Source organism: Lichenostomus cassidix, chromosome 1 (genome assembly GCF_008360975.1).
Source record: "Lichenostomus cassidix isolate B80296 chromosome 1, HeHo_3.0, whole genome shotgun sequence".
Classification (NCBI taxonomy): domain Eukaryota; kingdom Metazoa; phylum Chordata; class Aves; order Passeriformes; family Meliphagidae; genus Lichenostomus; species Lichenostomus cassidix.
Window position 1 is genome coordinate 37,177,235 of NC_139479.1, and position 12,844 is coordinate 37,190,078.

The following is a 12,844-nucleotide window of genomic DNA, read 5'->3' on the forward strand; positions in this document are numbered from 1 at the left end:
AAAACTGCAGACAGCAGACATCAGTGTTGTCTCTAATGTCTGTCCTCAATAACATAAAATTCTTCTTTCCTGTACAGTTTGGTTGAACTCCAAAAGGTTGCAAAAAAAATATTGTTCATGTTGCTATATCAAAATATCCTATGGACTGTGGTGGTTTTTTGGGTTTTTTGTGTTTTGTTGTGTTTGGTGTTTTGGTGTGTTGGGGTGGGTGGTGGTGGGGTTTGTTGGTGTTTTGGTTTTGTGTGTTGGTTTTTTTGTGGGTGTTTTTTGTGTGTGGTGGCACAAATATAATTTTTTATTTTCAGATCCTTTTCTTGTGTAAAATTTTTCCCTATCAAATCACTACACAGAAAAGCTCTTGGGTCTTTCATCATTAAAGGGAATATTTTTCCTGCCTCTTAAGAAAAAGAGTTAACACAAATACAGCAACATAAGTAGATACTAGTTTCAATTCTAGATTTAAGTCTTCTACAGTTATCTTAGTAACTATAAAAATATACTCACAACCCAAAGAACTTTAAGCAAGCATGCAAGTAACTTCTCTAATGAGTCAAGCTAATCAGACTTACTGCAAGTCTGTTAGCCTGAAAAAACTCTCTAAGTGCTCTATACTAAATTCTGTACTAAAGAAACAGAAGTCTTGTTTTCTATTAAAACACTAATCTTCAATTATGCTTTAAAATACATTCTAGTTGGTTTTAGGATTTTGGCTGGCTTATTTTTGTTTGGGGTTTTTTTGGGGGAGTGGCTTGGTTGTTTTTATTACTGCCATTTTTGTCAGAAATATTGTACAACCATAAAAACAAAGCCTATAAACAAGTAGAGCATGAAGTTTCACAACATTCTACACTGCTGAGATGAATAATTTATTTCATGAAATACTCACAGCTCTTATTAGACCAGTGCCAGTTTCCATTGTACTTAGTCTTGTATCACCAATCTTGATTGCAAGAATCTGAGCTCCAGGAGCCACACCATTTCGTTCTGGTTCTTCTGGAAAGTATCCAGCTGCAATACTAGCCACATGTGTTCCATGTGCTCCTGTGCAAGTGAAAAGTATGTATTTTTAGTTGACTTCATTTATACCTATTTAATACACTACAGCTCAATTAATTTTTGCTTATTGAGCTATAAGCACATAAATCCAGACAGTGGCCAGTCACCAGTGGAGTTGATACCAAAAGGGTGACAGTGCTCACCAGGGGTCAGCAGTGGAGCCAGCCCTGTTTAATATTTTTGTTGATGATCTTGACAAGGGGATCGAGGGCATCCTCAGTCAGCTTGCAGACAACAAGGTGAGCAAGAGTGTTGATCAGCTGTAGGATAAGAGGGCTCCAAAGAGGGAGCTGGACAGGCTGGACCAATAGGCTGAGGCCAATTGTGCGAGATTCAACAAAGCAAACAGCTTTTTGAGGAGAGAAAGGAGGCAGCAGGCAGAGAGGAACAAAGTATTAACTTAATCCCACTAACAAAAGTTACTTTGAATGCTCAATACTTCCTACTCAAAGTTATGAATATTACACCTAAGACAACTCAGCAGGGATTAAGAAAAAAAAACAGAAAACAGAACTGCACAGAAACACAGAATGGACCATCTCAAAAATGTTACCATCTATTTAAAATGCTTATGTAGTTCTACTGAGATGGGATAGTCTCAGGAGGAATTAAGAGCATTTTTCAAAGCAAATGCATCCATACCATCCTAACCACTCTGTTTGCCTTCAAAACAAACCATGATTATTTAAAGAATACACTAAAATGTGCTCAGAGTGGTTGGAGGTACAGCTATAATGACACCTGACATAAGAAAGTTTGTATAAACCTAAATGAAGATCAATACCCATTTTGCTCATGGATAGTATATGTAAGATTCTTAAAATATACAAGCACAAAGGACAGCACCTAAAATCAATCATCACACTGTATTTAATAAACAAACAAAAAAAAAAGTTTTTTTGAAAGAAGGCTCTCTCTAGTTTGGGCTTCAAGATGCAGGAACATTTTACAGAGTACCTAAGCATGCACGTTCTATGTATACATGCTTATGTACATAAAGTTGACAATATTTCATACAAAAAAATGCAAGCAAGTTTGGTAAAGAGCTGTCACTGCAGGTTTAGTTCAGGAAATGTGTATTGATCTTAAAAGCCATAATAACAAACTGTATTAAGACAGCTGCCTCGAGCCATCCCATGTATCAGAATCAGGACCTAATACAAATTACTGCTTCTTATGATACCTACTTAGCAGCAAAATGTTTTTAAGATTACTTTCATTTACCTCCACTTGTCACAATGGAAAGGAGGTTTCCATCATCATATATATTCACAGAATAATTCAACATCTCAGATGTTCCAAAAGATCCATATTCCTGAGCCTCTTTGTAGGTTCTCAGAACTGTACAGTTAGTTAAGTCACCACTCTCACTTGTATCTATGCAGGCTCTGTTGACAAAAACAAACAAAAGGGCAATTTCCCAGCTGCTACAAACTTTCAGTTATCTGTCCCTCCAGCTGAACATACCAAAAAAGTTTGGTCCTGTGTTTACAGTATCTTTAAACAGTTCTTTAAGAAACTATTTTAAAGCTTGATTGTTCACACTTCAGATTCAGAAACTACAAAGTTATCAAAATAAACTGATTTTCAAACACTACTAAAATCATATAAATCTGTATTTGAAAAGCAAGCATATGAAAATTCCGGCAAGTTCAAGGAAGAAATTTTACTAAAGTTAGATGCTCAGTGCTTGTACACAAACATCTGAAATTTTACTCTTTTGTATAATGCACATTCAGTCAAGAAATGTGCCATGTTACATCCTGAAGTCTGTGCAGACACCTGTGTTTTGTTTTGGATTTTTTCATATCACCAATGGATAGTCAAAACAGTTTTATTCCGCTTCAGAAGAAAAATCCTATAAGCTTACACTCATATCATACTGTCTTCAGTAAGACTTTATTCTACCCCATCTTTATTTTGGAATCAGAATTTTGTCAAGAAACTCAATTGATACAGCAGGATTATTTTAAAGCAAAAAAATATTTAAAACCTCCGTAAAGAAGGCAGATATAAAAGTTAGCAAGTGTTCAATGCAAGCTGTTGTCTTACGCAGCCAACAGGACATTTTAGAAAAGTTTAGTCATTTACCTCCAGGTCTCACCATCATACCACACTAGACAATCGTATACTGGGCCAGGATCACTGTATTTTTTCTCAAAAGAATTCAACAACTCCACTTGATTTTGAAGTTCTTCCTTTATTAGCTTATTTACCTAGTAAGGCAAACAAAATTCAGTTAAAGTATTTATAAAATTATTACAAGACTGGTAAATCTACATTCTTTTCTAATGCTGTATGTTTGTTCCATTACTTTTTTAGAAATGTTAGACTATCCTACGAGTTCCCAAACATCTAGAACTTCAATGGCTTTCAACAGTGCACTGTTTATTTTTGGTCTATTACACAAAACTACTTCTGATTTCTGTAATCATAACATTTAAAGCCATCATTTTCTTAAAGACTGTTAAAGCAGTAACCTGAGGCATTTCTGGTACTTCACTGAAATAGTACACGGTTTACAAAAGAAAGAATATGTTCAGAAAATCCCATCTTTGAACACAACAAGGATGGTGGCCTCAAAAAATAGCACATTAAACTTCAAAAAATGTGTAGGCTATTTTCAGTAAGTAATACCATTTTCATATTTGACACCAACTTTTGAAAATGAACGACACTAAGCAAACCAAACAAGCATCCACATAAAGACTTCTAAAGTTAATCAGAAGATACACTGGTAAGTTATCTGCCAAAATACTCACAAGTACCTTTCCTTCACTCATCTAATGAAGCATTTTAATCCTGTCAACCAGTAAAAAATAGTTGCAAAGAACAAGTTTATATATTTAGCCTTAATGCAAACCTGTGAGGGAGAGCTATGAGCAGCATCAAATTCTTCTTGTTTCCTACAGGCTTCTGCTAGAGCCAGTCTGTGAACAGGATCCCAGAGCTTTTCCTTGCGCTCTTTCTGTAAAATAAAGCAGAGGTTCCTCAATATTTTAAGATATATATGTCAAAGTACAAAGTCTACAAAAATAATTTGAAAATCCTGATTTGTGACAATGGCTAAAAATGTTCCATACAATAGTATAAATAAGAATAAATTGCCACACATTTAAAAAAAAAGAGTTATCAGTAATTTCTATAATTTTTGCCTCAATGGACCACTGAGCCACCTCCTGTTGCTCTGAAAAAAAAAAAAAAAATCACACAAGAAATGGATCATGTAAGTAACGAAAATTAGAGAGAATAGCTCTCAAGTGCTGGTTAGCAGCTTAATGTGTTACCAAATGACTTGCTGTGGTTTTCTAACCAAATTAAGAAACCGAATAGTGGAGTATGACTATAAACCAGAAACAAAAGATAATTCCTTACCTGAATCCTCTCCTTAAGAGCTTTAGGATAGATATCATAGCCATTTTTTATGCCAATGTGATATTTGCCTGAAGGATTTACCCAGTTCGCTGGAATCTACAGAAAAGTGAATTTAGAAATAGGTTAATTAATGGCAATAAAAAAATCTCACAAACAAAAACTCCTAACACTGTGTAAGAGAGCTTAGCAGAACAAACTCGTAAATACTGTAAATTTAATTTCCTGTCTCCATAACAGTAACTACTGCACTGTTTCAACAACATGACATGGCATTTTCAATCCAGTTCTGAAAGAATCAGTACAGTTCATGTGATACTGCCATTCAACATCTTTAAGTACCAATTGCCCTGATAGTCTACTTCTAAAACACAAAGCCCCAGCTTTACTGACTTTACTGGGCAGAGGTCTGTGGAAATAATAGTACTATAAATGAAAAGACACACCCTAACATGTGGGAGTATGGCTGGAAGTCATGCAAACATCTGAATGTCTCATTTCACATCTTGATGCAATTTAAACTCAGTATATCAGGATCCACTAATCCTAGCAATAACAGTAAAAGAACAACAGCTCACTCTTGCAATCATCTTCTGTGCAAAATTAAGAATAAAGCTGACAACACGGAGAGATCCAAAGATGTGATGCCCCCATATCACCTCATCAATCCAACAAGGAAACAAAGAATGTTAGTAACATCAGCAGTTCTGTGTACCTGAGACCTCTACTAGATGGCATTGTGTCCTTTCTGAAAACCCTACACAATTTCTGTCCTATACTCACTGAGAATTCAGTGAGTCTTCAATTAGGTCCTCACAGATTTTTCAGTCTCTAAAACTATTCACCATGAGCTAAACACAATTCCTCTTGCAGTTTATGCAAATGTGGAAAATACTAGCAGTTTTAAAGACACAACTGTGTCTGACATTTTTGAAGAATATTAGCATATTTTCTTTAGCCAGTTCCCAAAGCTGTATCAGATACTGTTTTGAACAAATAATTAATTATCAAGTCCCCCCCAAAAGCACTGTACACACCCTCATTTATTTACAGAAAATATTAGAAATAAAGACATATCAAAAGTATAAGAAACACTAAGCAATCTGCATGAAGATGAACAAGTGCAGCACTAGTTTTATGTAAGATCTGGTTTGCTGGTTCTGGTTGGGCTAGGGTTGATCTTCACAGCAGCTGATTTGAGGCTGTGTTTTGGATTTGTGCTGAACACTCTTAACTCAGGGATGTTTTAGCTGTTACTGGGCAGGGCTTGCACAGAGTCAAGGCTTTTTCTCTCTTCCACGCCAGCAGTGAGCAGGCTGGAGATGCACAAGGATTTGGGAGGTGACACAGCTGGGACAACTGATCCCAACTGACCACAGGGACATCCCATACCACATGGCATAATGGTCGGCATATAAAGCTGGGCAAAGAATGAAGAAGGTGTGCCATTCAGAGTGATAGCATCTATCTTCTCAAGTTGTCATGTGTGGAGCCCAGCCTTCTTGGAGATGGCTGAACACCTGCCTGCCCATGGGAAGTGGTGAATGAATTCCTTGTTTTTCTTTGCTTGCAAGGCTTTTGTTTTACCTATTAAACCATCTTAATCTCAACACACGAGTTTTCGCAATTGCACCCTTCTGATTCTCTTCTCCCCATAGTGCTGGGGGAAAGCTAAGTGAGAAGCTCTATGGTGCCAGCTGGGCTTAAACCACAACATCTGGTTAAAAGGAAGTAAGTTTTGTAAAAAGCAAACAAGCGCTAAACTTGCTGTTAAGCAAGCAACATGTCCAGTGGTGTTTCTGTACCATCAAATACTCACCTTTAAAGCTCTTCCAGAAAGACCAATAATTTCTCCATCTTTAGGTTCTGCAATGGTACATGTAGTTACATCACCACTGCCTGTTGTGTCAATTATATCTATTATCTTCGGTTTCCCATCAGTTGTAATCTGAAAATACGAGCACAGAAAAATTGAAAATGTACTTGATTACCCTTTTTACCACACAAACCACGAAAGTTTCATTGTTAGAAATATCAACTAATTTTCTTAGACACCCAACCTTTAACTGAAGGACAGAAAACTAACTTGAACTCAGATAAATTTTTAAAGAACTAAGACCAACATGTCCATCTTTCTGATTCATACAGATCCACTTATTTCTTATAAGAATTTAGAAGAGAAAAAAGCAAAACCACTGTATCAACAAAGCACAACCAGCCTCAATTTAAAATAAAGCCTAAATTTGCAAAAACCATATTTTGCAAGAACTACTGCTTGTTTTCATATAATTTGCTGCGTTGCTTTTGACCCCTCATTCTGGACAAATTTTATAGTAATGAGTGCACAACTAAGAAAATGAAAGGTGATGAAGTGCAAGCTCTCACAAGCTGGAGTCTCTTAACTGAGCTTAAAGGAACCAAAAAGGAATACAAGTTACTATTACCTTATTTTTCCTGTTTCAAAGATTTTGCTTTGTGTTTAAATCTATCTGAACTGTTAGTACCTATGGCTGTATACACCTAATACTTATATAAGGAGTATTTTTGCCAGGGTGAGGAGAAGAAGAGCTACCTATGAACAGTTTATAAGCATAAATTTAAAGCCTCCTCACATTAAAAGAAAACTGAAATCCTGATGGACTTTAAAGTAGTTGCAGGTAACTAAACATGACAAAAGAAGCTATCTAAGGTTCCTTTCACCTAGAGGAGCCTTCTACACAGTTACCAATAGTACAATTAAGAATTTCTTATTTATTTAACATTTAGCAAAAACACTCAAAGCTACTTTCTTGCATTAACATGCTTCATCTAGTAGCGACTAAACGAGTTTATACAGCACATAAACGATACTTCAGATACAGTAGTATTTGCTTGAATATTAATTCAGAGGGCTGGAGCACCTCTTTTATCAGGACAGGCTGAGAGAGCTGGGGCTCTTCAGCCTGGAGAAAAGAAGGCTCTGGAAAGACCTCCCAGGACCTAAAGGGTGCCTGTAAGAAAGCTGGAAAGGAACTCTTTACAATGGCACAGGCGGTGACAGGACATGGAAGAATGATTTTAAACTAAAGGAGACTAATGGAATAAGTCTAAAGAAGAAATTTTTCACTATGAGAACAGTGAAACACTGGAACAGGTTGCCCAGGTTGCCTCATCCCCCGGAAACATTCAAGGCCAAGTTGGATGTGGCTCTGAGCAATCTGATCTAGTTGGAAGATGTTCCTGCTCACTGCACGGGGTTGGACTAGATGGCATTTTAAGGTCCCTTTCAACCCAAACCATTCTATGATTATGTGAACTGATCATATGTACATATTTTTACAGTTCTACATCAAAGGCTGATTTAAAAAAAAAAAAAATCTTAAAAAAAAAAAAAATCTTCCTAGTATTTCCTATACATTAGCTACACTGAAAGTGAAAAAAGTTTCACACTCAGAAAAGCAGCAATATTTGCTGTTTTCTACCTTTTAAATATTAGGTATTGTTGTCTTTATTCTCTGTTAATAGCTTTGATGTTAAACATAACATATGGAAGGTAGTTTTGTTCCAATAATGCTCTGGAATGGTGAATCCACCTACTGGAAGTTGACAACACATTCAAACTGTTTCATAAAAGTCACTGTGATGCTGCCAAAAGGACAAGAGTCAGGCTCTTATCACATCTCAACAAACAAGGATAGATACTTCCATGGTCTCAAATTCTCATTGCTTAAAAAAAACAAGCAATAAACAAAACCCAAGCAAAACCCACACAACCCAAAAAAGAAACTCCCAAAAACTCAACATCAAAGAAACAATCCAGACAAATAACAAGCAACATCCCCAGTGAAAACAGGCTTAAACAGATTTAAAAAAACCAAAAACCCAATAAACAACCCAACCCCAAATATTCCAAACCCATAGCAACCATAAAAAGAGCATCAATTTCATTTCCCAGAAGGTAACAAATACTGCTTTTGAAGAGGTTTGCTAGGGAAGAACTTTCATTACAGAAACCAACAGTGATACTCTGTTCATAGAAATTGAAGTTCACTGAAGAATATCTTTAGAACATGTTAACATGTCACACAGTAGTGAAAATTTACTTGGGGAACAGTTTGGAGGCACTAACATATATAATTCTTGAGTGCTTGTAATTAATGTCTTCAATGGTGACCTCAGGAGCTGCTCTAATACTAAAGAGACTGCAAGCCAAACCTGAGATTAGCAGCACTGGACATTTTTCAGTATGCCTCTACTCAAAGTGAACTATTCAGCGATCAAAGTACAAGAAACCAAGAATGAAAATGTAATCCAAGGCGACTTGTTTGAAGGAGAGAAGTTATATAGCAACAGGTGGCCAGAACACAGATTTATGCTGCAGCAAGTTTGTGTAGTTTCAGAAGTTGTTCCCTAGCCAGAAAGACAAGGTTCAACTCCTACACTCTACAGGTCTTTGCCTCCTAGCTGAAAGCCAGCAGGTCAGCACATGCACGTGAGTTTGTACTGTCAGAACCACCAAATCAGAGTCTTTCAGTCAGACACAAGAAACTCAGAATTTCAGCTGGTCCAAGGTTCAATTCCTAAGAGCAGAAATCCAGACAGGCTCACAGCAATTTAGAGCAGTAACCGATATGGTGGCTCCCGATGCCATGAACACTGTTCGGCGCACTGCCCACCAGCAGCAACGCCAGAGTGAAACTCAAGAGTTCAGCTCAGTTTTCCTTTGCAAATCTTATAATTCTGAGTTGAAAATGAAAACAAAAAATAACCAAGGGAACTTGATTGATTCCCTTATGTGAACAGAAGAGTTCTGGAGTAATTAATTGATTACAGTCAGAGGGTTCATTTTGGTAGCTTTTGCATTAAAATAAAAAAAAAAGAACTTTTATACATACATTGTATTTAGAAAAATACCCCAAATCCTACCTTAATTATCATGGCTTGTCTATAGGCATTTGAAAAACAAAATAGTGGTTTAAAACTGGAAATTGCTTTGTTATTTATACATTTCTGTTTGAAGTCTGAAAATTCTGCGTTAGTCCTGACTTTGCAGAACAGATAAATTAGTGAACTGAGAACACTGAAATTAATCTATGTGCATAATCCTGGCACCTGATCAGTTATAACCGAAGTAGAGAAGCACCAGTATCTATGACAATCCCAATGAAAAAGGGAAAGTCAGATGCATTTGAGCTTATTTTTGCCAGTCCATACAATTACTGACTCCAACTGACAGCTACTGCAGCAACAAGAGATGAACAAGTTCCAAGCAATTTGTTTTAACTCAGTGCTGAAAAGCAAGTAAAACCAAACTAGATGCTACTGCTAAAAAAGTGTCACATAAAAGTACCACTTAATGTTAGTAAGTAATAATTCCAAAGGCCACTTCATAAAATAAATAAATTCGCAAGAAGTGAAATGAACTGACTTATGTATCATTAAACATAAGAAGCCACAACAGGAACAGGGAAAGGACAGGGTGGGGTTGAACAAAACTATACATATACAATCACAACACTCCACTAAACACACCTTATCTGCCCACCTGAAATTTCATCAGTCACTGTGCCTTAATGAAGAATTACACACCACAACTTGGCAGACAACAATACGAAATATATTCTACCAAGAAGACTGAAAAGGGAAAAAACTCATATGAAAGAAGCAGACAAACTAAACTTTACAGTTGGAGTCCACAGGTGGAAAAGCAAAGTAAGACAAGGTGAAAGGAATTTCCTAGAGGGAACTGACTACAAAAGATTCATAAAGAAAAGGAAAATAGGTAGAAGCTAGATTAACATTTTATGTGTCAAAGAAAGCCAACCAACAGGAAAAAGACTTAAGGTTTGTTAAGCTTGACAACTATTCCCTCTATAGCAGCAAGAATCCAGGGAAGAAAATAAACATAATGGTATTTCCCTATTAAACTCTGTCCCCAAATCTTCCTGTCCCTCAGAAAGGGAACAAAAATTGCTTTCAGTGTTTACAAATCAAGCCACAGAATCAAAAAGCAATGGAACCCTACCCAGGAATGAAACACTAGGGAGCAGCAAAGAAATGAGCTGTTTTGTTTTGACTATGAACTCCACTATATTCAAAACAGGGCAGCTCATTCCCCTTGTAATAATTATTGTCATTAACCTGAACTCAAAGTTGTATTACCTATTACCCTAGCTACACATAATGTCTCCTCTTCTCTCTCAGCAGCTGGTTCAACTCTCATTGATCTAACTCTATGCCAGGCCAAGAACTAACAATAACACTGACAGTAAGAAAAAGCAGCAGCAGCAGCAAAGACAGAGGTGTAAAAAAAAAAAAAATCCCCAAAATTGGCCCAAGGTTAGAAACTACTTGCAGTACAGCTCTGCTGTGTCACTGCCTGTGCCTACAACACTGATTCATTGCACGGAGGCAAAAAGTAAACTGCCAAAGACTCCAGAGAGTGAGGGCATTCTCCTGTTGAAGAAACACCAACAAAGCTATTCTAGACTGTGTGCTGCCTATGCCTCCTTTCTAACTCCCTGTGCAATAAGTCTCCCCAGACTGTAGAGCAAGGGGCTTTAGTCAAGTCTGTTAAGTGGGCAGTGTGGAAAGATCACACAACTTTTTCACGTGTTTTTTCTACCAAATCTGCAAACTTACTCTCACCCACTGCAACATGAATTCCACACCCCACCCTCCAAATCTTTTACTTCTTTTACAAATCTTTTACCACACTACCTGAAGTTTTATCCTGTGCATAGAGAAAATAAATTGGAGAAAACTGATCTGGTCAACACTGAGATCACAATGGTTCATAAATAACCCTTATGAGCTTTGGGTTACCTGCTTCCCAAAGCTTCCCCCTACTGCTCATAAATTCATATTGGGGTTCTGCTGTTGTTGTTGGCCACTCCTCATTCATAACCTCTAGACTAATCTTGGGGTTTTTTGCTTTTATATATGAAACTTCAGAACTATGTGTATCATCCAATTTATATTCACATCTTACTAACGGCTACCTTCTGCTCTGCCCATGGTATTATCTTGCTTGCTTTTTGGCTAGCTTTCATTAAGCTTTCCAATTACTATTCCACTTACCCACAACTTCTTGCCAAAAGCATCAGCTTTATTTCAGCTTAAATCAATCAAAGCTACAGCTGTCCAGCCCTTCTTTCCACCCGACATGCCCTCTTAACTCATCTTTTTGTTTAACTAAATCCCATAAGAAGTCATTTCAGAACACAGAACTAAGACCTGCTAGGATCAAGTCCCTGACCGAGGTCAGTTAGGAGTAAAAGTTACACCAAAGAAAAGGCAGAAACCAAGAAAAGCCCTGCTTAGTCAAAACAAAACAAATGATTCAGCATCCAAGTGAGTTGCATACAACTCCTAACCATTCTTTCACGGACTCTTCTGCCAGCACTCAGAGAAAACATGTTGACAAGAAATCAAAAGCAGCAGTGACACAAAAGGCAGCATGCAAACTTACACGATAAAGAAATGTTAAGAGACAGGGGTTACAAGAAATAAGTACTGAGAAATGTTCAAATTGACATCACACAGAGAAATTTACAAAATTTTGGTGGAGATACAAAGCTGGCAGATCCAAAACAAAGCTGGCAGAATCCAATTTGATACAGACTGTTATTGCAATACAACGCACGAAAAATACACTGAGAAAGATGGGTATGCAAATCGTGCCAGATATATACTTTTCATGTAAAAGACCTAAGCGGCTGTGTGTAGCCTCGAGCTACCTACTGCCCAAGCAACGCTAAGGTTTAACAAAAACACAAAGCGTTCATTTATAATGAGCTCTGCGTGCGAGAAGGCAGCCCAAGAGATTTAAGGGCCATAACACGCCTGCGGATGGCTTAGGGAGGAGGATCCTCGCAGCAGCACCCGGAGTGACCGGAGCGGAGCCCCTGGCTACGGCATCTCCCCGCCCTCCCGCACCGAGCCCCGCTCACGCGTGCTGGGCGGGAACCGCGAGCGAACACACCGCCGCGACTCCCCGGGCCAGGGACAGTCCCCAGCACAGGGACAGTCCCCGGGACAGACCTCCGCGGCCTCCCCTGCTGTCGCCACCACAGCCTCTGGCCGACCAGACGCCACGGCCACCCCCGTACTCGTGCTCGTCCCCCCGGGTTGGCCCTCGCGGGCCGCCGCCGTGACCCAGGGCCGCCGCCGCCCCGCTATACCTGCATGCCCGGCGCCCCGGGGTCCACGCCGGTGTCCAGCACGGCCAGCAGCACCCCCCGCCCGTCGAAGTCGGGGAAGCGGGCGAGGAAGGCGGCGGCGCCGGTCTCCTTCTTGGGCAGGAGCCCGTGGAACGGGAACGGCTCCTCGGCAGCAGCCGCCATGGCGCGAGACCGGGGCGCGGGGCCGGCGGCGGCGGGGCGAAAAGAGAGGCTGAGAGGCCACGGCAGCGAGGCGCATGCGCGGTGCCTCCCCA

At 38.9% G+C, this 12,844-nt stretch overlaps 1 protein-coding gene across 4 annotated transcripts in view; it reads right to left on the reverse strand.

Moving 5' to 3' along the window:
• The window catches only part of TPP2 (tripeptidyl peptidase 2), a 52,002-nt gene extending 39,158 nt beyond the window's left edge, over positions 1–12,844 (reverse strand). Inside the window, exons 1-7 of one of the 4 annotated variants that reach the window (XR_014851110.1) lie at positions 12,591–12,842; positions 6,248–6,376; positions 4,432–4,527; positions 3,920–4,024; positions 3,148–3,272; positions 2,281–2,444; positions 887–1,041 (exon numbers count right to left, since the gene is read on the reverse strand). Coding sequence is in view for 3 of the 4 variants with exons in the window: in XM_085056887.1 (XP_084913013.1) it covers positions 887–1,041; positions 2,281–2,444; positions 3,148–3,272; positions 3,920–4,024; positions 4,432–4,527; positions 6,248–6,376; positions 12,591–12,752 (936 nt within the window). In the remaining variant the exon portion in view is untranslated. Of the gene's footprint in view, positions 1–886; positions 1,042–2,280; positions 2,445–3,147; positions 3,273–3,919; positions 4,025–4,431; positions 4,528–6,247; positions 6,377–12,590 lie in introns of all 4 variants that reach the window. The other 3 variants (XM_085056887.1, XM_085056874.1, XM_085056895.1) reach the window with 3 other exon arrangements.